Raw genomic sequence first — 26,582 nt, 5'->3', positions numbered from 1 at the left:
GGTTTGTGTCGCTACCTTCTCTTGAGACAGCTTTTATTAGACAAGTTCAGAGGTCAAGTTGACGATTTCGTAAGTACCAGTCTATGATTGCTTGTTTGTTTGTTTGTTTGTTGGCACGATAACTCGAGAACGGAAGAAGCTACCAATGTCAAATTACACCACGTGATTCAGGAGGGTGATGGCTAGTGCTGATTAGATTTTGGTCAAAATCGGTCAAAGGTCAAGGTCACGGTGAGGTCAAATATTCGATTTTTGATGGTTTGGTACAGATAACTCGAGAACGGAAGAAGCTACCAATGTCAAATTGCACCACGTGATTCAGGAGGCTGATGGCAAGTGCTGATTAGATTTTGGTCAAAATCGGTCAAAGGTCAAGGTCACAGTGAGGTCAAACATCCAAAAAATGATAACTCGAGAACGGAAGAAGCTTCCAATGTCAAATTACACCACGTGATTCAGGAGGGTGGTGGCTCGCGCTGATTAGATTTTGGTCAAAATCGGTCAAAGGTCAAGGTCACAGTGAGGTCAAACATCCAAAACATTCGATTTTTGATGGTTTGGTACAGAATCATCGTAGAAACTTCTGGTTTGTGTCGCTACCTTCTCAAGAGACAGCTTTTATTAGACAACGTCAGAGGTCAAGTTGACGATTTCGTAAGTACCAGTCTATGACTGCTTGTTTGTTTGTTTGTTTGTCTGTAATCACGTATAAAAAATTCTGCAGAGCACAGTTATCATTGGAAATTTTTGTAACTTCGCATATCAGAGGCCTATAGAGGTCCCTTTCAGTGCACAAAATTTTGAAGGTCAAGGTCAAAGGTCAAGGTCACTTTGTCGCAAATCAGCGGAGTCGACGAAACCCTTATTTTTTTGAGTAATTTTGATCGGATAGTCTTCAATCTTCATGGGAATATAGTTCATGGTCTGGCGCTCAGCTGATTAATTTTTGGTGGCGATTGGCCTTGACCTTCATGGGTTGCACCTGAGGTCAAACATATTTGACCCCAAGGTCAAATTTTCAAGTTTTAGGAACCATATCCTGTAGTACCTCAAATTGAACACCTTGATGAGTGCTTTCTAGATATGTCAAGCTTGAGACATTATGACGTCATTTCGTGACGTTTTGAGGCAAACGCATATTTTTCATGGTTACTCTGTAGAACGATTCTCATCGGAATCTCTCGTAGGCAGATATTTCTCAAGGAGTCGCTCCTGGTGGATAGCAGCTCTGTTCACCTCAGTGTGACCTTAAAGAAGTCACACGTGGTCACCTTTTGGCAAGATACGGGTCACCCTGCAGATGACATTGGTTTATTTTCCTTTCAATCGTTCTCAGTCAATACGTTTACCTGAAAACCCCTGCCACTTAGCTCCGATGAGGAAACAAAATCTCAATATAAAATGGCGATTGCAGATCGGAATGTGCAGAGACTTGGGACATTTACATGGATTTGGGGAAATCAAACAAGATCTTGGAATGTCTCCCGAGAGTTCTTTTCAAAACTACTCCCCAATCTACATGTTACTATGTAATCATTCTATTCAACGACACGCTGTGCTGAAACTCAGAACAACAGCTTTCATGAGTAAAGTGCTGATGGTGTTGTGGACCTCTGATGGGCCATTCGTAAGGGTGCGATGTTCGACTACATTGACCTGTTTGATTTGGTGCAACCTTTGGATGTTTGCGTTTCAAAGGGATTTTAGATCATTTGCAGTTTGTTTATCTGGACGAGCGTTTGCAGGTTTCTCAATGTCGAATTTGCTGCCGAAATGTTTATCCAAATGTGCGTCTGCCTTGTCTCGGTTTTACTCGCTTAACCGGCTTTGACCACACTAAACGTTGCTATTTGAAGCAATAAATGTGTTGGGGAGACGCACGCACACACACACACACACACACACACACACACACACACACACACACACACACACACACACACACACACACACACACACACACACACACACACGGCACTGGAGAGGAATGCTCCATGAAGAAAAGTTTTTTTTGGAGGGGGGGTACGTGCAGGCGATTCCGTTGGAGGGTGGTATTGAGCCGGAATGGATGAAGAGTGCGATGCTTGTACATAACTGTTTTGTGAGGACATTTCATTGTGCTTTGCCAAATGACCGGTGTTTAAGCTGCAGATCTTTTTGTCCCTTTTCATAAACCTTTTCATTCTTCCTTTTTCCAAAATTTAACTTCCTTGCCGATTTCCCTTTCCCCACTCCCCGACTCGACTGCTACCTCGTCCGCTTGCAGTAAAACATTTGATGCCTTCCTTGCGTCGCTGCACTCTTGAGTGATCGTTTCTGTTTGCAATGAACAAAGCACACTCTCACCATCCAATCCCTTCACCCCTCCAACTCTACCCCTGATTCCTTCCATGTGCACATTTTGTTTCCAGTTATCCTTATGTGACTGGACTGATTAAAATTGTGCAACCATTGCAAGTTCCTGGCCTCGGCATACTTATCTGTACTCTTCATCGGGACAGTGTAACAGCTTGCAGTGTAGAGCTCTTTGGAAAACCCTAATTCATCCAATAAATTTTGATTATTTACAGTTGTCATTGACAACTTACGCTTGATGCTGCTTTTGAGTAGTATTTGCTTGTATCACACGTTCCTCGTTTCAGCACTGCACCAATGCCACTAGTCGACGAGTTTCTAGCTTCTTACGAGCCTCGCAAATCTCCAATGAATGTGTAAGCTTTGGTTTCTTTCAGAGCAGTGGTTCTCAACCTTTTTTTTGGCACAACCCAAAATTTGAAATCACATTCACCTCATGACCCAAATGGTTCCGGTGCCTTCTTGGGACCGGCACCCACGATCACAATTGTCGGAGAAAACGCTTTCGACGTGAAAACCCCCTTCAAAAACCAGGATTTTAATGTTTTGTTTTTTTAAGTTCAGGTCATGACCCTGGGTTTGGGAACCCCTATTTTAGAGAGTACAGAATGTTAAGAAGGCTACAAGTATCTCGGGAGGCCTTAAAAATATTTTTAGCTCACCCGGAATGTAGTTCTGGGGAGCCTATGGGATTGCGCGTCCTCCGTCTGTCTGTCCGTAAACACTTGCAACTTCTTTTCTAAAACTACACACACGATTTTGATGAAACTTAACCACAACTTTCATTACCCGTGATGCAACAAAGTTTGTTCACGGCATTAAAAAAAAGTATCAGGGTTTTAGGGGGTCCACTGGGGGGTGGTGGCAGGGTATTGCCGCCCAAAATATGTATTTGCTTTCTTCTCAGAAACTACACACACAATTCTGATGAAACTTGACCACAACCTTCATCGCTCGGAATGTACCAAAGTTTATTCATGGCATTAAAAAAAAAAAAAAAAAAAAAATATATATATATATATATATATATATATATATATATATATATATATATATATATATATATATATATATATATATATATATATATATATATATATATATATATATATATATATATATATATATATATATATCGGGGGTTAGGGGATTTACAGGGGGGTTGCCCTCCAAATAGGTATTTGCTTTCTTATCAGAAACTACACACACAATTCTGATGGAACTTGACCACAACCTTCATCACCAATGATATACCAAAGTTTGCTCACAAAATTTACAAAATCGAATCTGTAACATTGATTCATTGGTACATTTTGCTGATTCCGTCCCATGTTGACCTCCTTATCAGTATCATAATTCTACCAGGTGAGCGTCCAGGGGTATTTTCCCTATTTTTTCATCTTTATATTGATTTATGGGTCATATTGGAGGTTCTCCATAAATCACATGCAAGACAATGTCATTATTACCCTACGCTCACGAAGCGAAAAGCAGGGTTAGGTATTCGGTTACGTGCGTGCGTGCGTGCGTCTACATTTTAAAAATACATTTTTTTGGCAACCGTTGGTCCGATTGACACAAAATTTAACCATAGGAGTGCCTCTACCTGTAGAATTTTTTTATTCATGATTAAGACGTCATCGGTCATGTGGTATGGATGCCATCCTGGAAAAACGTTACAATTCTATATCTCCAAAACTACTCAATGGGAAAAAATTGAAACATGGCTCATTGTCATGTACTCTCAATGGGGAATAAGATATGTTGATAATGATGTCATTGGTCCCTTCATTATGACGTCATAATTTGACAAGTACAACGCTTGATCTGATCAGTATGAAAAAAAATTTTCTACTGCAACTGTTAGTCCGATGGACACAAAATTTTGAGAATATGAGAGGCTCCTCCTGTATAATTTTTTTAAATGATAATTATAACCTCATAGGTCACGTGGCACAGGTGCCATCTTGGAAAAACTTCACACCTCAACATCTCTGAAACCACTCTATGGAAAAAAAAAATTGAAGCCTGGCTCATTGTCAACGACTCCCCATGGGGAATAAGACATGTTAATGATGATGTCATCAGTGCCTTCGTTATGACATAATTCGACAACTACAATGCTTATCCGATCATTATGAAAAAAAAAATTCTCAGCCACTGGCAACTGTTGGTCTGATGGACACTAAATTTTCACCATCGGAGCGCCTCCTGTAGAATAATTTAATGATAATCATGGTGTCATAGGTCATGTGGTATAGGCACCATCTTGGATAAACTGAAAAACGTTGCACCTCAATATCTTCAAAACCGTCGACTGTGCAGGGTTTGTATTGTATGTATACCATCAAGTCAGGTTATTTCTCCAAAATATGCTCATAGAGTTGGTCCCGGTATCCGTCTGTCTGTCTGTCCGTACGTACGTACATACGTTCGTTAACAATTTACGAAAACATCTCACAAACTACCTCACCGATTATGCACCAAATTTGGTACAATGCATCAGGCCAGCAAGGTCTCATGGGGTTGTGTTCCCCATCCAGATTTGCCCCCTATAAAGGGAGAAAGAGGGATTTGCCCCAAACATTGGTATTTTATTCAAAAATCTTCTCAGAAACAGCCAGACAGATCCAAATCAAACTCACCACGAGGCATTAGGACAATGCCCTAACCTTAAGTTGTGCTCTTCATGGCCATATCTCCCCCGAAAAGAGGGGCCACGGGCCCCCTTTCTGAATCCCTCATTTTCACAAAAATATCTTCTCTACAACTACTGAGCTATATGGACCAAATTTGGTACAATGCATCAGGACAGTAAGGTCTCATGGTTAAAGGGGTGAATTGGATGGGGGGGGGGGGTTGCCACAATTATTGCTATTTCATTTAAAAATCTTCTCAGAACCCGACAGCCGGATCGTGAACAAACTTGTCATGGGGCATCGTGACCATGCCCTAACATTTTAATTTGTGCTCCCCATGGCCGCATCTCCCCTGGAAAGGCATCCATTGCCCTCCTCCCACAATTCCTTCAATTTTGGGATTGAAACGAACTGCCAGTCCCCTACGGGGCTATTTGTTAGACATTGGTGTACTTCAATTTACTTCAATGCGAATTACAGGGACATTAATACAGACAAAGGACAAATACCTATGTTACTGTACTTGGGATTTGAACCTGGGTCCTGAGCATCACAAGTCTTTGGTTCAAGAGATGAGAACCCTAAATGGGCCAACCCACAGTTACTCGTCAGTTTTGTATGAACCGATTGACATTTTCAAGTTTTTTGACAGCGACATTAATTATTGGTTTAAAACTCATTTGTCTCTTCCTCGTTGAGATTTATTTTATTTCTTTATTTATTTATCCATCTATCCATTTATTAATTTAATTAATCTCCTGGGCTGGAGAAGGATTGATCAATGAGCACCTCTTCACATGACTTATTGATGGGTCATGCAGTGAAGGGAAGGATGTTTTGTTTGTGCCTCATTGGGATTATCACCAACTTATCACTATCTATAGTTGGGCCTCATTCTCTGCCATGATCTTTCCTGGAAAAGCCACATTTACAAGCTGGCCTCCAAAGCCAGTCACCGATTGGACATCCTCTATCGTGCAAAGTCCTTAGCTCACCTGAGCTCTTAACCACATACAAAGCTTTCATCTGCCACTTGATGGATTACTGCTCTACCCTCTGGGCTGGTGCTCCTGCCTCACACCTAGCTTGGCATCACGATGTGGAAACCAAGGCTTTTAGGATCATTGGTATCTCCCGTGATGAAGCTGAGTCTTTGGGTCTTTCAGTGTCTCACCGCAGGCTGGTCGGTGGTCTTTCTGTCTTCAACTGACTGTTCTCCAGCCTTGCTCTGGCTGTGCTCTGTCTCGCTAATATTGCTGCATGGCGCTCAAAGTCTGCCAGCAATCCCCTTCTGGTGAAACTGCCAAAATCGAGAATCACTGCTCGCCTTCACTCTTTCATTCTTTCTTTTTTACCCCCGCCTCTGGAACAAACTCCAACACTCTTCAATCTCACTCTTCCCTCCAAGTCTTTAAAACAACTGTTCACCACCATATCATAACTTCCCCCGTCCCAAACCATGATTTTCCTTCCCTCATAAGTCCACCCTAAACTCACCTCCTTCAAATCCCTGTTTTCCTTCCTGAAACGCCATCTTGTTTATCCTGTGTACCCCGCCCCCATCTCTCTCTCTTCTACAGATTTTCTGATGTCCCTGTTCCATACAGTTCAGTTGTTCTGCAATTCCCTCTCACACTCCCTCTTGTTTCCTGCTCCATTTGTTATATGTTCTGTGTGTTAGCTCTTAATCGAGCTTCGACAAAGCATGCAAAAACAAGTGAAATCCTTCAATACAGCACGTGTGGTGAAGCAATTTATGCTTTTTCAGTTGAAAAACAATTAAAAAGCGTACTTAATATTTGAAATGTAAAAATCTTGTTATTATTGTGATAAGCACCTTTATATAACGGAAGGAATGAAATCGTTCGATACAGCGTGGCAGGAGGCCGCAAAATAATGATAGCATAAGAAGAACTTAGCTTTCAGCATTCGGCAATCGGCGCGAAATGCGATGGTGGGCGGAAATGACGTCTTTCGGCGCGAAATGCGATGGTGGGCGGAAATGACATTTTTCGTTCGTTTGTACATGAGAGGGGCGCGTTTCTTGGTTTTTTTCCCGTCAAGCAATAAATTAAATGGTTTTCACATATATAACGCATTAGTTTCACAAATTTCCATTGAAATACTCGGGTATTTTCGTCAATTCTCGCTATTTCCGTCTACGTTACACACTGCATCTACCGGACAGCCGTCATTGGCTGTCTTGAGGCACGTGGGGGGGGGGGGGACAGGGGACACCGGAGACGTGTTAGACACCGGGGACCTTTTTTACTCGGTGCAATTGTATACAGCGCACGCGCTGTCAAAACCCTTTCTTACCCCTCCTCATCCTACCCCCTCTCAACTTCAACGTCGTCCTGCCCCCCCCCCACCTTTAGCTCACGCCCACTCCACTCCTTCCCCTCACTACTTCACCCCTGCCCCTCCTGGATTTGCTGCCGCCTCATACCCCTCCCTGCATTCCACTCTCCCCGCACCCTCTCCTTGTTCCTTTCCACATCCAGATGTCCCATCAGTAGCTCTTCTCTCCTTGTCCATAACTGTGTTCACCTCAAATATCAAATATCCTCTTTATCTCTTTGCTGATGACTCCTCCCTCTGCCGTACCATCTGTCATCCCTCAGACCGGCAATCAGCAGCTTCTTCGGTCACTGCAGATCTGAGTAAAATCACAAGCTGGTCTAACACGTGGAACATGTCTTTCAATCCAGACAAATCTCACACTTTCACTATATCTCTCTGAAAGGACAGTTTTGTAAATCCCCCATCTACTTTCGCAACAATCCTCTGGGAGAAGTCCTTTCTTTCAAGCTTGTTGCTGTCCACTCGTAGGAAGTTCTGCCAATTTACTGGTATGGCTGCGGCAGCCAACACACGTCTCCACACACCTTGTCCCCGCTTTGCACGTGTACTACCTTTCAGTGAATTAGCAAGGTAAGTATCCCAGACCAGATCCAGGCATGACACTGTTTGCAGCTTCGTGGACATATATGGGATGAAGATCTGTTGTGCATACTCTTGAAAGGTCTTTGGTGCAGCCGGCTTCAGAATCTGGACGATGGCTGCTCCATCAAGCACAATACATGTCATGACAGGAGTCTCTGTCTTTGCGTCAGAGACTTCTTCCAAGCATGTGAGGAGATCACTCTTGGTACCAGTGCAGAGGCTTCCACCATCAGACAATGCAGGAGGACATGCCTGATTCTCGTGACAAAAGAATTCCTCAAGGTTTCCATCCCTCGTCTGGCAGCCAATGTACAGGCGTGCGAAGAGTTCACGGTCATTCTTTATGGAGGCGAGCTGTTGCTGACCTATGCTCTGGCTTCTTGGAGTGGAAGTGCTGAACACCTTCAGCTTGTTACGAGGAATGGGTGCGTCCACTGCCTTTGTTCTGTCCAACTGACACTCTCTGGTGAAAGCCTCAAACAGCTCTTGGCCAATCCTCTTGGCATTCATCACGGTCTCCACAGCAGCAGGATCTGCGATCTCCTTTGTGTCCAGTTTGACTACATCCTGACTCTCCTCCTCAAATGGGTTGCCCATCTCCTCTATGACACCGACGAGAGAGCGAACATCTTTCACAAATGAGGCCTGTACACTTGGCGTCTGATCATGATGATGTGTGTCTGCTGTTTGCCGTCTGCAGTGTTGGTTCCCATCCCGGAATTCTTCGATCACCCTGGCAACTTCTGGTCCCGCAACCATCCAGCGACGTAGGGCATGAGGGTTGTCAGTGAGCCCAACTGCTCCACCGTCTCCTTTGATGCAGGCATTATTCTGCTCATGTGCCTGGTCAATCGGGATTGAAGAGAACACCCTCTGTGTTTTCTGAACGCTGAAGTGGCTTTCCCTGAATTTCCTGGCTACATCTGGGTGTTTGATGGTGAGTTCGGCCATGTCCTTCAGGTGCACTGGTATCCACCTAGCATAGTGGGTGTGATCCAGTGCATGGAACCAGGGGACCAGCTCTGTCAGAGCATAGAGGTACATCATTAACGATCCCTGCCTGAGAGAACGCACATACACTGGAACCAACAGTTCTAGTTCCAGCACGGTTGCCCAGTAGTGAAACTGGGTGATGTATTCTCCTCTCTGGCAACACCAGTCTTCAAACTCCGGAAGGTCCTCTGCATCCCTGGTTTCTCCCAGACAGTCGTGGTTGTAGGCACGGTGTTGCAGGATGTACAGTGCTGCTGCAGTCACTTGATGCGCTCTTCTTGTGTGTAAGACATGGGATGCTCGCAGGAATGAGTCTGCTGTCCCTGCTTTTTCACTCTCGGCTTGCACAAGTGCTTGCACCCAACCACTCCCTTTCAGCCAGTCCCCCAGTGTCCTCAGTGCCGCCATCTCTATGTGGAGGCCACCAAACATCACCACTATCTGGTCTTCACCATAGCTCTCTGGCCACTTTCACTGTATCTGCTTGGCCAAAGCAAACAGTGGCTGATCAACGGTGACCACTGGTGTCTGTCCGGGATTCAGGTGTTCCACAGCATTCTTCACGACGTCCATTGAGTGCCGGATCATGGCCACTGTGTGGGATCATGTGTAAGTGTGGGATCATGTGTGAGTGCCGGATCATGGCCACTACCATTGGATTCCTTGTCCCCAAAAACATACATTTAGATACCAGAATCAAGTCAATAGCTGCATTACGTCCAGAGATAATAGCAAATGTAGATTTCAAGTGGCGGCCATTTTGAAATCCAATATGGAATACCTGCACTGCAAGTTGGTGTTTCTCTTTGGTTTTGTTTCTTGGGGAGAGGGATGACTTCAGAATTCGTCTTATTCTTTTTCCTCCCTTCTCGACTTGGTGGTGATCAACTTTTTGAAAATTATTATTTGTTTTTGTATACCAAGCCGAGAAGGGAGGAAAAAGTGACCGATATTTGTTTTGACTGGCCGAGGTTCGTCTTCGAGCTAATACACAGAAACGTATATCAAGGCAGGAGACAAGAGGGGTGGGAGAGGGAAGCACCAAATAGTGAGAAACAAGGACAGTTGGATATCTGTGAATGGGAGAGGGATGGGGTGGGGTACACGGGGTAAACAAGATGGTACGACAGGGACTTTCAGGAAGGAAAACGGAATTTGAAGGAGGTGGGTTTGGGGTGGACACTATGACTGGCCAATACTAATTCAGCCTGCGAATTCTTCCACAGCCACCTGCAATCTTATACACAGATTCATCTCATCTCGTCTTCAGTTACCTTACCCATCCTCCCGCTCTTGGTACTCTGAATCCTGTGGTGAATTCTCCCTCCTCCAAATCTTGGTGGCATCTAATCAAATCTGTTTCTGGTGTATGTTCCCCGTCCATCCCCTCCCTTACCTCAAATGGCCGCAGTGCTGATACCGCACGTGAAAATGCTGAATGCCTAAACTCGGTGTTTGCATCGAAATCTTGCGTCTGAAACCCATCGCTTTCTGTACCCACCTTACACAGTCACACCCAACTGTCCCTGGACTCTGTCCTTTTCTCCTGACAAGGTGTAGAGCCTGCTGTCAAACCTCGACTCAGATTCTGCAACCGGTCCAGATTGCATCAGCCCACGTGTCCTATAAACTTGCTCCTCTGCACTTGCTCACCCTCTCTCTGTTCTATTCACCCTCTCATTTGCTCAAGGTCATCTGCCATCTGCTTGGAATTCAGCAAACATTACTGCCTTGCATAAAAAAGGTGCAAAAACAGATCCCTGCAACTACAGACCATCAGCCTTCTCCCAATCATCAGCAAGGTTATGGAATCCATCATCGCTTCAGACATTAAATCCTTCCTCTTCTCCAATGGCTTGATTTACGATCATCAATTTGGTTTCAGACCAGGTCACTCTTCCCTGGATATGCTGCTTCTGCTCTCCCAACAATGGATGGAGGTCCTCAATTCCGGACATGAAATCAGAGCCGTATCCTAAGACGTATCAAGTGCTTTTGACACAGTCTGGCACCCTGCCCTGCTCACCAAACGCTCTTCCTATGGTATCCAAGGCCATCTCCACTCATGGCTCACAGACTTCCTCTCCTGTCGCAGTCACCGTGTGGCCCTAAATGGAGTTCTTTCACCCCCTCTTCCTGTCCAGGCTAGAGGTCCTCAAGGCAGCGTTCTGGGCCCTGTTCTTTTTCTGGTTTTCATCAATGATCTCTCCAACTCTCTGGAAAATCCTCTTTATCTCTTTGCTGATGACTCCTCCCTCTGCCGTACCATCTGTCATCCCTCAGACCGGCAATCAGCAGCTTCTTCGCTCACTGCAGATCTGAGTAAAATCACAAGCTGGTCTAACACGTGGAACATGTCTTTCAATCCAGACAAATCTCACACTCTCACTATATCTCTCCGAAAGGACAGTTTTGTAAATCCCCCATCTACTTTCGCAACAATCCTCTGGGAGAAGTCCTTTTTTTCAAGCTTCTGGTTCTCACGATCTACGATGATCTTTCCTAGGAAAGCCACATTTTCAACCTGGCCTGCAAAGCCAGTTGCCGACTGGGAATCCTCCGTCGTGCAAAGTCCTTCCTCGGCCCACCTGAGCTCCTGACCACAGACAAAGCTTTCATCTGCAGCCTGATGGAGTACTGCTCTCTCCTCCGGGCTGGTGCTCCCACCTCTCACCTTTCTTGGCTTCACGTGATGGAAACCAAGGCTTTTAGGATCATTGGCATCTCCCGCGATGAGGTTGAGTCTTTGGGCCTCTCACTCTCTCACCGCAGGCAGGTCGGTGGTCTTTCTGTCTTCTACCGTCTCCTCTCCGGTCTCGCCCCCCTGCTATGTCTGCAATTTGTCCCCACCACCTTTCCGCAGGGCGCTCAAGATCTGACAACAACCCCCTTCTGGTAAAACTACCAAAATCACGAATCACTGCTCACCTTCACTGTTTCATTCCTCTTTTTCCCCACCTTTGGAATAAACTCACTCACTCTGTTCAATCCCATTCTTCCCTCCTGGCCTTCAAAACAGCTGTTCACCGCCAACTCTTATTGTCCCCCATCCAAATCCTCGATCTTTTCTACCCCCGTTAATCCACCTCAAATCCACCTCCTTAAAATTCCTTTCCTTCCTGGGAGTCCCTGTGGTGTCTGTCTTGGATACCCCGTGTTCCCTGCCCCATCCCTCTCCCTTCCACAGATCTCCTAATGTCTCTGTTCCCCACTGTTTTGTCCTTCCCACTCCTGTCCCTCTTGTCTCATGCCCCCCCCCCCTTGCTGTGCGTTTGTGTGTTAGCTCTCACACGGGCCTCGACAAGGTATACAAAAAAATAGAAGTCGTTGCCTTAAACCAACTTGCAGTTTCCTCCTGGATGACAGATTCAACCAACGGCAACCTCAGGTCATTCCACCAAGCTCGCAACAAGTGTGTTGTCTACTCTCAGGAGAGCCAGAAAACATCTGTCCAACCTCAAAAATGAACTTTCAAACTTGTCTCCCTTCTATAAAACCTGGTGGCACCTTATCAAGTCTGTCTCTGGAGTATGCTCACCTTCCATTCCTTCCCTCACTTCAAATGGCACCATAGCAGACTCCAATCCTGAGAAGGCCGAATGCCGCAATTTTGAGTTTTTCTTAAAATCTTGTGCCCATAACCCCTTTCTCTGTACCCACACTTCCCAGTCATACCCAGCTGCTCCTGGATTATGTGCCTTTTCTACCTGAAAAGGCGAAGAGTTTTTCGCAACCCTCGACTCTGACTCTGCAACGGGACCGGATGGCATCAGCTCATGTGTCCTAAAAACTTGCTCTGCTGCTCCTGCGCTTACTCTCTCTGCTCTTTTCACCCTCTCATTTACTCTCATCTTCCATCTGCTTGTAAATCAGCCAACATCACAGCATTTCATTAAAATGGTACAAAAACAGATCCTCTTAACTACAGCCCAATTTGCTTACTTCTAATCATCAGCAAGGTCATGGAATCCATAATTGCAGTTAACATACAATCATTCCTTTTCTCCAAGAGACTCATCTCGGATCATTAATTCTGATTCAGACTTGGTCATTCTACCTTGGACATGTTGCTTCAACTCTCCAAACAATAGATGGAGGCCATCAATATCAGACATCAGATCAGGGCCATCTCTCTGGACATATCTCAAGCTTTTTATATAGTCTGGCATCCTGCCCTGCTCTCCAAACTGTCTGCCTATGGAATCCAAGGCCAACTCCACTCTTGGATTGCTGACTTCCTCCACTCTTGTAGCCAACTGTGGCTCTCAATGGAACCCTTTCTTCTCCTCTCCCTGTAAAGACTGAAGTACCACAAGGCAGTTTTCTCGGCCCCATCTTTTTGTAATCTGCATCAATGATCTCACTGACTGAAAAAATCCTCTATCTCTTTGCTGATGACTCCACTCTCTGTCGCGACATCTCTCATCGTTCTGACAGGCAGGCAGTAGCCTCCTCCCTCTCCTCAGACCTTGACAAAATGGTGGCTGGTTTTGGAAGCTATCTTGGAAATATGGTCTGCCCAAGAACGATAATGGCTGATGGTGAGGCCAAAAAGTTTGAGTGACTTAACCTCTTTGAGTGGTTTGTTTGGGAAGTATGTGGGAGGGTTTGCCAGACAGTTCTTTCAGAGGGACAGAGTGAGTGTGTGGAATTTGTCATGGTTGAAAGACATATTCCAAGTGTTGGACCAGCTCCTGATTCTGTCAAGGTCTGCAGATTATCAGCAAAGTGATATGCAGGGTTTTCCAGGGAATCAGAAAAATAATTGATGAAGATGAGGAACAAGGCTGGAACCAGAACATGACCTTTGAGCACTCTAGCCCTGATGGGGAGAGAAGATGAGAGGATACCATGCAGAGCTACACGCTGACTAAGTGAGTGGAGGAAGCCAGTGATGCATGAAAGGATGTGGCCTTAGATACCACAAGCAGAGAGTTTGGAGATCACGGCAAGAAGCCAGACTATATCGCAAGCTCGAGATATGTCCTGAGAGATGGTCCTGATCTCCTGTCGGAGATTGTGAGCTTCTATCCATTGTTGGAAGAGTAGAAGTAGCATGGCTAGTGTAGAATGACTGGGTGTGAAACCGAACTGATGATCTGAGATCATGCCGTTGTTAAAAGGAAGGATTTGATGTCAACTGCAATGACAGATTCCTTGACCTTGCTTATAATTATTATGCTTGTAGTTAAAAGGAAAAGTTTGTTGTAGCATGTTTTTGTATTGCAGTGATGTTGGCTAACTTCCAAGCAGAGGGAAACTGACCAAGTGAGAATGATTGCTGGAAGAGAGCAGAAAGAGGCTGAGCAAGAGCAGCAGAGCAGGTTTTTGGGACATGTGCACTTGTTCCATCTCGGCCTGTCGCAGAATTGGAATTGCAGTTTGTCAGAAACCTCTCCACCTTCTCAAGTGTGAAAGACAGAGTGTGCAGGAGCAGTTTGCTATGAGAGGGTAGGGAAGGTGTAGAGATTACGAGGTTGGGCACACAAGATTTTGAAGCAAAGACAGAATTGAGGCATTTGCCAGTCTCACGAGCGGAGTCAGCAATGGTGCCATTTGAAATGATGAAAGGGAGGGTACACCAGAGATAGACTTGACAAGGTGTCACCAGATCTTTGAAGAAGGACACAGGCTTGAGAGTTAATCCTTGAGGTTGGTCAGATGTTGTTTTCTGGCTTTCTTGAAAGTGGACACGCACTTGTTCCGGGCTTTGTACAATGATCTGAGGTTACCTTGGGTCAGACTTGCCTTCCATGAATAGACGGCAAGTTGTTTGAAGGCAACTGCCTCACCACAGGATTCTGTGAAACCGGGGAGGAGGATTGGTATGACTACTGCAGACAAGATGGTATAAATCTGTATGAGGGAAAGTAAGCTGATGTGGAAGGATTTCCAAGTAGTATTAATATGAGGAGAGGAGCAACTGAAGGACCAGTCTTGACACAGAGGGCAGCTTGCAAGCCCTGCCACTCAGCTTGAGTGAACTGCCAGACTATATGGCACTGAGGCAGCTGTCTGACAATAGCCAGAGGGATGTTGACTCACAATAGTGTAGTAGATAGTAGAAAAATCGTGCAAATTATGATACAAGCATCAAATTTGGCATTCCTGTTCTGCAGGGCTTTCTGATCAAATCTGCCCGATTGGCCATTTGAAAATTCAAATTTTGAAAAATTTGAAGAAAAGAAAAAAACTTCAAAAAAATTTGAAGTCACAGCTGGCTGAAATTCTTGATGCGCAAGTGAACATCCCAGACAGAGAACCAAGGGGAGATGCAGTCATCATTGATGGCTCAGCACTTATCAATGCCCTACCTCCACGCACTTCAAAGATATTTGATGACTATGCTAAAGAAGACATCATCCCAAAGGTGGAATCCTATGGTGCCAGGTACGAGAGGGTGGACATAGTGTTTGATGTGTACAAGAAGTCAAGTCTGAAGTCCAAGGCAAGGTCAAAAAGGGGGCAAGGAATCATAAGAAGAGTGACAGGAACCAGTAAGACCCCAAGTAACTGGAGAAGCTTTCTTCGAGATGACAGCAACAAGACTGAGCTGTTTCACTTCCTTGCGGAAAAGATGTGTGAAGCACAGACGACAAGCACAGTCATTGTCACAAAAGGAGAAGATGCCATGAGCAACACAAGGAAGTCACTGGATGCTGTCTCCATGTTGTCATGAAGAAGCTGACACTCGAATATTTGTACACGCCAGAGATGCAACGACGGATGGTAGCAAGTCCATTATCATTAAGGCGAATGACACGGACGTACTAGTCAAAGTAATATCTGTACTGCCATCCTTACAGGAACTAGGTCTTGAGAACATGTGGATTGCCTTTGGCCAAGGAGCCAAGGCGCGATGGATTCCAGTCCATGAGGTAGTTTCTGCAATAGGGCCTGAGAAAGCTGGAGAGATCCCATACTTCCATGCGTTCACTGGATGTGATGTCGTGTCTGCCTTCCGCAGTAAAGGGAAGAAAACTGCATGGCAGACTTGGAGCGTCTTGGATGCTGGCTGAGATTGGTGAATGTTTCAGAAACATCATCAAACATTGATTCGTGATCTTGACTTTTTTGAAGTTTTTTTTTTTTTTTAATTTTTCAAAATTTGGATTTTCAAATGGCCAATCAGGCAGATTTGATTAGAATCCCCTGGAGAACAAATGTGCCAAATTTGATGCTTGTATCATCATTTGCACGATTCCTCTCAAAAATTGCTGTTATCTGCCCCCACTACAAGCACATTATCAGATGAACTGAGTGGGGCAGAAGAGGAACATGAGACATTAGTAGGATTTGTTTCTAATTGTTTAGAATTTGCATATTTCATCCAGCAAGCACAGTGAAGAGTAAATAAGTATTATTGTGTCAGTTTAATTTGTAGAGTTCCAGCACAAATCCAGTCTGTTAGATAAGCACAACATTCAGGATCCGTGCCTGGTAACTAAATATGTGTGGTTAACTCGGAAAGCAGAGCCAACACCTGTAACCCAAAGTTCTCCAAACGGCAAATGTAATGTGCTGCTTCATCGGAGCACGGTAATGAAGGGAGTTGGCAGCACAGTGTCCAGGCCACCCGTCGGCCTTGGCACCATCGCAAAGTCGGGAGAGGTCTGTACTTGGAGAGGTGGGCTGCTGGCGAGTGGCCGATTTTGGAGGCCTGCCGAACGCAGGGTTGCTTAGAAGGCCCAGTGATGGTCTCAGCTGATGAGGTCCGTTATCCCGTGTTGGTTCTCGCGTTTGACCATGCAAACTTTCTTGTGTTCTCTTTTAAATCTTTAAAACGGAGTGAAAGGGAGAATGACCGTTATGTTTTCTTCATGAACACTGTCACTTTTTCAGTGCTGGTATATACCAGTTCACAATGGACCGTAGAGGTCCACTCTACTTCACCATAATGACCTTGAATGCCACATCCTGATTTTGCTGTTGCAGATTATTTTATCTTTAATGTTTATTCAAAACTAAAGTTCGCTGAGGGGGGCGGAGTGGTGAGGGATAAATGTTTGTACATTCAGGCATAAGGTGCTCAGCATTCTCCTGTCCCACTTGCAACTTTGAACACTGCAAAAAGTATTGAACAGTATCGACGAAGAGAATCTGAGGCTCCACTGGAGTTAATCCTTGCCTTTGTGGCTTCATTTGGGTCCCATGGTGGCCTCATGGTTAGAGCATCTACTCTGAATCTGGAAGGTCGGTCGTTCAAACCCCAGCCAAGTCATTCCAAAGACTTTAAAACGGTATTTGCTGCTTCCTTGCTTAACGCTCAGCTTTTAAAATGATAGAGCACAAACAAACAATGCTGCAGAAAGCAAAGGCAAACTACCCAGTATGACCCTAGCGAAGAAAGTCCTTCGGCAGCACCAACGCTCTGTCAAGAGTACGGGACGTCAAATCAAATCAAATTTCCTCTTTGGTTTTGTTGGTGGCCCGTGTTTTGTGGACGCATGTTGAGGACCATGTGTAAGATTAAGTTTCGGACTCAACATCTTATACTTGTTAAATAAAGATTACAACCACTATGTTAATCTGTAATTTCCTTCTGCGCCTGTTTGGCTATCCTGAAGCAGAGGATTTTGTTCACAGCAATTTTCACAGTCAAGAGTGCACACCTGTACTTGTTAGCTCCCTTTCGTCATGCACATTGCCTTAAGGAAACGCCGGCAGAGTGAGCCAACAGTCTCGAACTTCAGATACACGTAGGGGAGAAGGGAAAGAAAGAGAGAGGTTGGGGGTGAGAGGGATGGAAGGATGTTAAAATAGTAATTGCAAAGGGATGTAGTTGGTAATTGATGAACAAAAGGAAGCTGTTTGTGATAGAGACAGGGCAATGGTTGGATGGATTGGTGCAAATTCTGATGAATAGAAGGTGATTTAATTTGATTGAAGAAAAAGAAGATATGCAAACTATGTTTATTGATTTTGGATTGTGACAATTACTTTGTCACGGAAAAGTGATATTAATCAACTTGGAGACTGGTTGAAACCTGATTGGAAAGGTGAAGTTGGGGATGAGGAAGTGGGATGCAGCATGAAACTATATTGTTTTGGCAGTCTCAAAATATCCCTCACTCCCAGTTTCTATTGCTCACCTGCAGCTATCTCACCCCACATATTCTCTTGTATTTCCAAACACAATGTGCACCATGAACTTGGTAATGCCAGGGAATGTCAAAGGGCGATGTGTTTATAACTGTGGTTAATCCAAGATGGTGGGGGGGGGGGGAGGTGGAGAATTTGGGCGATTTTTAGCTCACCTGGAACGGAGTTCTGGGGAGCTTGTGGGACGGCGCGTCGTCTGTCCGTCTGTCCGTCCAAAAATACTTGCAACTTCTTCTCTGAAAGTACACATATGATTTTTATGAAACTTTACCACAACCTTCATCACCCGTGATGCACCAATGTTTGTTCATGGCGTTAAAAACAAATTGGGGTCTGAGGAGGTCTACGGAGGGAGTTTATGGGAGGTCCATCTACCCCCCCCCCCCCAATAGTTATTTGCTTCCTTCTCAGAAAGGATGCACACAATTCCAACGTGACTTCAACCTTCATCATCCATGATGTACCAAAGTTTGTTCACGACATTAAAAAAATTGGGGTGTAAGGGGGTGGGACTGCCACCCAAAATATGTATTTGCTTTCATTGAAACAACAAACACAATATCAATGAAACTTTACCACAACATTCATCACTCATGATGCACCAAAGTTTGTTCATGATATTAAAAAAAACATTAGGGTCTATGGCGGGTGGGGGGGAGGTTGCCCCCCAAAACAGGTATTTGTTATAACATTGGTTCATTGGTACATTTTGCTGATTCTGTCCCATGTTGACTTCCTTTTCAGTATCATTATTCGACCTCGTGAGTGCCCAGGGGAATGACCCCTATTTTTCTTTTTATCCCCACACTTTTTGAAGAAAACAAGGGGGGGGGGGATATTGTAATTGGCTCCGTCTGTCCGTCCGTCATGCTATCTCCTCCTAAACGTTTGTTTATAAATTCACCAAACTAATGGTAGTTATGATCACCACACGGCACGAAGGTGTGAGAGCAGTCATTTTTGTCCCTGCCCCCTGGTGTGGGATAAAAAGACCAAATGCAACTACAGACACTTTTTCAAATTTGGGGGATGCATGAAATTTGTTACGTTTTTGGGGGATTTGATCTCCAGTTCATACTCCCATGTGATGGCATTTGGGGTCACAGGGGTCAAAACAAGATTTTTTTTTAACTCAAAATTTGACATTGGGTCATTCTTGGTGGGACTTTTTACTATCTTCCAACTTTGTTTAGATGTGAAGCATGAGAATTTGCGATGGTGCATCATCGACTCTGCTCGAGTTCATTTTTGCATTTGGTTCCCCCGTGTGCAGGCTTGCACACAAGCACAAGCTAAAAATATACAAGTTTAGAATAATGGCTTGTCAAGAAGCATACAATGAGAAACAGTTTGATATGAAATTCTTGTTGTCAAACAACCATACCACTGGACTCATCCAACGTCCTCGCTTCACTTGCCACGAGATTCTGCCAGGCCCGGGTGTTGACATAGCGTACTAATGACCAAGAACAAATTTGATTGGTGTTTGTGAGAGGATTAGAGCAACTAATTGGCAATTGTGACCGAGCTGCATGGAGCCTTTGTTCCACTGATGAGATTATTTAAAGTGCGAACTTATTGTGTTTCAGACACTTTTGGTCACAGATTTGGATTGTGATCTTAAATATCCACCTAAATGCATGTTCATGCTCCTTTTTGATATCCTCAACCATACACATTGACTTTCTTAAAATATCAATGTGATGCAACCTGAGAAACATTTATCTCCATATTGTTCATTGAAAGTTGTTTGAGATGCATCGAAGTTTTGGTAAACAAAGGCCATCTCGAGATTACGTTTGTGTGTGATGATCTCTCTCTCTCTCTCTCTCTCTCTCTCTCTCTCTCTCTCTCTCTCTCTCTCTCTCTCTCTCTCTCTCTCTCTCTCTCTCTCTCTCTCTCTCTCTCTCCCTCTCTCCCTCTCTCCCTCTCTCCCTCTCTCCCTCTCTCCCTCTCTCCCTCTCTCCCTCTCTCCCTCTCTCCCTCTCTCCCTCTCTCCCTCTCTCCCTCTCTCCCTCTCTCCCTCTCTCCCTCTCTCCCTCTCTCCCTCTCACCCTCTCTCCCTCTCTCCCTCTCTCCCGTAAAAATCATTTATTTAACGAAATATTTTTAAAATACCCATTAATATGATGTACCATGTATGTATTTATGTCTATAATAATAATTATTATCCGCATGCTCTTTGAAAATAAACGAGGGAATTAAAACGATGTGCCGTCTCCTATACGGTTGCGCAGAAGTTTGCAAAACTTGGTTGCACAGGTGCGGTGTGTGACGAGGAAGAATTGTGGTTCGATTTCGGTGAATATCTGAATCTGGATACTTGAATTTTCCATTTTTTTATTTTTTTATTCTTCTCTATTGAGAGATGGCGCTGAAAACAAGATGTGGCATGATATGGCAAAAGAGTTGTGGCCGAGTTCTGACAAAACTAGGTGGATGAGTTGGGTAGGTGACGAGAACAAGCGGATTGGATTTTGGCTTCCCTTCGAATTTTTTGCCGAACGAACATTGACGTCCCTTCGTGTTGAATCGCGTTATGAAATTAAACATTTGATTGAAGAGTTGCTTGATGTGTAAGCACATGGGAAGTGAACGAGTTGTTGGGCCTTCTCTATAACAATAATCTTGCTTGGTAGGATTTATCATCGTAATCTTTCCAGAAGACAGACTCGAGTGCTGCGCTGTTGTCCGGGAAACTCTCGTTTTAGTGAAGACTAAACGGTTGTATGATTTAGATTCCGTGAAATATTCCATTACCTCATCCACGCACATTTTCTTCAAACATAAAAGTGATGTGTATTCTACATAAAACCTTCCTGTGAAATGCTTTTTATGATGCCTAGTGTTGGTGTTTATTCACAAAACTTGTCGTGCTGTAACGAACAATGGCTGTTTTTACTGCAAGACAAATTGTCCTTGCAAATTGATGGAAGCTCGACAAAAAGGCCTTCACGAACCCGCTAAAGACCTGACTACCGTCGTGCGACGTGGGTTCCCACGCCCTCCTCGCGCCCCCATCTTTCCCATTCATATATCAACCTCTTGCCCTTTTTTTGAGCTTCTCATGTGTTGACTGATTAGTTGTAGCAGTCAGGATTACAAATGCAATTGATTTTGTTTCCCCCTCTGAATAATCAACATTGTTGCCGTTTATTGCCATTCCAACCCTAGTCGTATCCAGAATTCGGTGGGTGCTCCCGGAATCTCTGAGAGCCGTGATACTTGGGCTCATCGTCTTGCACGCACCCTCTGGAAGAGCAGCTTTCCATTTGTGAGGGGCCAACGGCTCTCCCATCCATCGCCCACCTTGCTGCCCGATGTAGCTGCCAGTATGTTCCACCGCCGTCCACCCCACTTTTAGCTTCAGACAAACTTTGGCTTTGCTTACTGATAACATTTATAGTAATATAATGTTCAAAATGTAAATGCAAAACAGTCTTTTTATGAAATATTTAATTGAAATATTTCTCTCCACCCTTCCCTCTGCCATCCAAAATAGTTTGTGCACTCCACAGTTTAGAATGGTTCACAGAGCATGTTGTTGGGCTATGTTTTTCACGAACCGGCTTGCCTGGCCTGCCATTCGACTCGATTAGATATGGGTAGGATTTTGTCATATTTTCAGCGTGCTGGTTATGGGTCATTCCATGTCAAATCATCAAAGAATCTGCCATCATCTCTCAGATTTTTGTAAAACTTTGGGAACCAATTGGGACCCATGGAAAACGGCAAGAACTCAAATATTTTTGTTAACAGCCTCTTAATTAGTGAGATACAGACTAACGAACTTTGGACTAATTACCACGACGTCGCAAATTCAAATGGCCATATCTCTAAAAGTATAACACCTCGAGAGCTGGTTTTGGTGTCATTTTAAAGGTATTTTCATGCCCTATGAATTTTTCTGGGCAACATTTTCCTACCTCCAACCACAAAAAAGTTATCACAAAATATAAACTTCAATCGTGAATCCCCAAAAAATGTATCCTTCAAATTTCCTCAAATTCATCCCAGAGGTACCTTATGATGTCAAGAAGCTTCCACATAAATTTTGTGATGGGCACTCCAATAGTTTCTGAGATATGAGCAATAATGTACATGTACGTATGGCATATAGGTTCGAAAATCAGCATTTGTAATGTATTATACAATCAATAAGTGAGTTCAAATACACAGTGTTCACTAAACCTGACTTAGGCTTTCAATTTCCTCTTCAATGCAGCAACAGCAGCACTTGTTTCTTCCCCTCAGGCCCAGTTGAAAATGAAAGTATATGTACTTCAAAGCAATTGATGGTCGTTCCCTGTGTTCCCTGTCATGGCTAGGTTGGAATGATTGTATAATACATTACAAATGCTGATTTTCGAACCTATATGCCATACGTACATGTACATTATTGCTCATATCTCAGAAACTATTGGAGTGCCCATCACAAAACTTATGTGGAAGCTGCTTGACATCATAAGGTACCTTGGCGATGAATTTGAGGAAATTTGAAGGATACATTTTTTGGGGATTCACGATTGAAGTTTATATTTTGTGATAACTTTTTTTGTGGTTGGAGGTAGGAAAATGTTGCCCAGACAAATTCATAGGGCATGAAAATACCCTTAAAATGACACCAAAACCAGCTCTCGAGGTGTTATACTTTTAGAGATATGGCCATTTGAATTCGCGACGTCGGCTAATTAGTCCAAAGTTCGTTAGTCTGTATCTCACTAATTAAGAGGCTGTTAGCAAAAATATTTGAGTTCTTGCCGTTTTTCATGGGTCCCAATTGGTTCCCAAAGTTTTACAAAAATCTGAGAGATGACGGCAGATTCTTTGATGATTTGACATGGAATGACCCTTATTGCTCACTCGCGTACTCTTCGCAAAGATATTTAACCTCCACAAACGAATGCAGGCAGACTGGACACCCAGTGCAATGTCCATCCGAGGGACAGCACACTTTGTGATGCAACTTTCCGCCTGTGAAATACCAATCCAGTCTGTTTTTTTATTTATTTCTATGTTTTTGTGTGTGGTGATGAGGCTTGTGGAAGACATGGAACACACAATGCATCAGGACATAACAGAATGGACATAGCATGTGACGGGCAGAGGTTCCAAGACCAGAAAGGAAGCTGTAGAAGATGGATCACCGACATGTCTGTGCTGTGAAAGTGATAGGCCCAGAGACTTAGCTTCATCGTGGGAGGTTCCAATGATTTTGAAGGCCTTGGTTTCCACGTCAAGCTGAACAAGGTGTGAGGCTGGGGTGCCAGGCCAAAGTGGAGATTTGTTGGGAAATAAAAATTCAGATGTGCCAAGGAAAGACTTTGCACGATGGAGGATGCCCAATGTGCGGCTTGCTCTAGAGGCCAACTTAGATCAGCGTGATTTGCCCAAGAATGATCATGGATCATGTTGAGGCCCAAAAATTAGAGTGACTGAATGTCTTCAAGAGGATTGTTCAGAAAGTAGATCAGAGGATTTGTTATTCCGTCCTTCCAGAGGGAGAGAGGTAGATAGATAGATTTGTCAGGATTGAAATTGAAAGACATTCCAAGTGTTTGACCAGTTTGTGATTTTGTCAAGGTCTGAAGAGAGGGAAGAGGCTGCAGCCTTCCTGACTCCCGAGGGTGTTCCATCAGTATTTCCAGTGCCTTTAGAAAGCATACTCCCCCTTTCAAAATTTTCACCTTTTCTTGCCTTATCGCCAGGAATTAAATTGCATCAAATCAGACTTTCCCCACCTTTATTTACACATCATAATCCACAACTTCCAAATGAAAAACAAATTCTACTAATTTCAGTAAAATTAATTAAAAATAGAAAACTAGAATATCTTGGTTGGATAAGTGTCCACCCCCTTGAAATACCAATTGTAAACAAGAAAAAGAGCAATCAGTGATTGCAGAACCTCATCAAGACTTTTTTCTTATGGTGTTTTGTGGTGTATCTTGTGTGGTGTTTATGTACTGGTGTATTACGTAATTAATAATAGACATAACTAGAACTGCCACTTTATACCTGCTGGCAATGATGACCGGGTACCGAGACGACCCGCTTTGATGCAACCCTGCTTTCATTGGACACCTGACCCTGAGGCATGAGTCACATTTGCTCTACGGTTAGGATACGGTGGCCGTAACCCCCCCTCCTCCCCGAATTGACAGAAACGTGTGGCGGCGCAGAGTTTCTGAGGAGGCCTCAGGGTGGCCCTATGCCGTATGGCTATCTTTTACAGGCCGTAGGGGTCTCCGTGGAATTAAAGCGCGGAGTTATAACTTTTTTCATTTCTAGGTTGGCCGTAGCAATTCAACAAGCCGTAGCCATGACGTAGATGTGTTCCACGTCGACCGTATGTAGGCGTACAGTGGGCTTGCATTATTCGTGCGTTTTCCGTAGGCTCTTATCAATGAAAAATGAATTTTGCCAACCCCCAAAAAATTACAGCGGCCGCACTATTTCCACGTTTGCCTAAGGGCCCCCCTGCGGTCACCTTGAGGGATACCTTGCGTCTGCCTTGAAAATTCTATGGTCGCCGCAGGGACGCCCTAAGGTTACCGTGCGACTTCAAATCAAAGACCATATGGCACCCCCACGTTTTCGGTCTCCACAATTTCTAAATACCCCGTGCGGCTCCCCAAAAAATAAAAACATATGTGACTGCAACATTGTGTGACCGTGGAAATACTGCGGCCGCCCTATAATTGCTAGTGGCCGTAGATTTTTTTAGACCTACGGCCGCCGAGCCAAATGTGACTGAAGCATGCATGACCCATGATATTTATTATTATTCAATTGAATTCAGAATGGGATTAAAATTAATTCAATTCAAATCAAATGGAAGACCAAATATGTACAGTACTGCATTGGAGTAATCAGAAGGAACCCGAACAAGCAAAAAGCAAATATGAAGTCATCAGGAGGAACCTGTATAGGATTTGCATTTCAGCTGCTACTCCCCTACCTTCAAACCCATCCAGGCACAGCCAAGTGAGCCTAATTCCAAAAAAAAAAAAGTTCTGGCTGCCAGACCTTGTGTCCCATCATGTTGAAATTTAAAGCTTTTATTCCCCATCACTAATAGGTGATGGTAAACCCGATCACATTCTGATAAAACTACTCCTCACAGGGAATAAGTATGACTTTTTATTACGATGTCAAATGTGCCTTCATTATGACATCCAAATTGCATACGTAGTCCATACTCCATCCATATGCATACTCCATCCAATCAGTATGAAAAATTGAGTCATCTTTGGGTAAATTGGTCGGAAAAAAAAAATTGATGACATCATCGACCACGAGGTTCAGCAGCCATATACATGTTTTTTTAAACCTTCAAAAATCTCAAACGACTGAGCAGATGAAGACGAAACTTTAAAGCGATGAGCACCTATCCATGAGGAACAAAACATTCCCACCTATGATGTCATAGATCACATGGTTTGGCAGCCATATTGGATTTCCCCTAAAACCTTTAAAAATCCTGTCCTCCAGAACAGCTGGACAGATCGAGGGGAAACTCCACACAAATGTTCTCCAAGCCTTGGGAATACTGGGGTGTTCACGAATAACTGATAGGTCACATGGTCTGGCAGCCACATTGGATTGAACGAAAATCTTTAAAAAAAAATTTATTTCTCTTGAACCGCTTCATTGATCGAAGTGAAACCTCACAATTATGTTCTAATAGTGATGGGAAAGAAATATTTTAAATTTCAACCTGGTCTGGACGGCCGCATGGTCTGGCAGCTGGAATTGTTTAATTTTTTTGAAGCTGGGTTCTTTTTGATTATGTTTTCTTTTTTTTTTAATGAGGCTCACTTGGCTGTGCCTCGATGAGTTTGAGGGTGGAGTGGTAGCAGCTGAAACCCAAATCCTATCCAGGTTCCAGGTTCCTCCCGATGACTTCATCTTTGCTTTTTCCTTGTTCGTGTTCCTTCTGATGACTCCAATGCAGTACTGTACATATTTGGTGTTCCATTTGATTTGAATTGAATTTATTTTAATCCCATTCTGAATTAAATTGAATAATATGAAACGTCATGGGTCAGTGTCAAGTGTCCGATCAAAGCGGGACGTCTTGGTACCCGGTCATCATTTCCAGCAGTTATAAAGTGGCAGTTCTAGTTAGGACTTCAAGCATGGCTGAAGCTCTATTGAAATCGTTAGTATTATTATTAGGGCTTCAAGCATGGCTGAAGCTCTATTGAAATCGTTAGTATTATTGTTATTATTAAAGGCGTTTTTATGTTCTACTGACCGATTTTGTGGCGGATCTGGAGGGAAAACTGTTGGATGAAATTCAACGAAACTTAACAGAATAATTACTCACCACCTGAAGTTTATACTATGAAACATTTGATGACGTAGGTCACGTGGTATGGCGGCCATATTGGATTTTATCCAAAACCTAAAAACATCTTCTTCTCCAGAACGGATAACACGACAGCCTCAAACTTTTGCACACATTTGCATTGTTCCATGGTAATGTTAATTTGTTAATTTGGTCGAAATCGTTACATAATTCATATGATTTAAAATGATGCC

The 26,582-nt window shown here is 43.8% G+C and overlaps 1 protein-coding gene across 5 annotated transcripts in view; it reads left to right on the top strand.

Moving 5' to 3' along the window:
* The window catches only part of MMS22L (MMS22 like, DNA repair protein), a 384,598-nt gene that overhangs the window by 208,681 nt on the left and 149,335 nt on the right, over positions 1 to 26,582 (top strand). For all 5 annotated transcript variants that reach the window (XM_085857867.1, XM_085857868.1, XM_085857866.1 and 2 more), the window contains exon 16: positions 21,210 to 21,367. In XM_085857867.1, coding sequence (XP_085713993.1) covers positions 21,210 to 21,367 — 158 coding nt within the window. The remainder of the gene's footprint in view (positions 1 to 21,209; positions 21,368 to 26,582) is intronic.

The sequence above is a fragment of the Eptatretus burgeri genome, chromosome 15, assembly GCF_056783735.1.
Source record: "Eptatretus burgeri isolate ZD-2024b chromosome 15, Ebu_testis_v1, whole genome shotgun sequence".
NCBI classification, from domain to species: domain Eukaryota; kingdom Metazoa; phylum Chordata; class Myxini; order Myxiniformes; family Myxinidae; genus Eptatretus; species Eptatretus burgeri.
The sequence above is the reverse complement of the archived record's forward strand: the minus strand, read 5'-3'. Positions and strand labels throughout refer to the sequence as shown.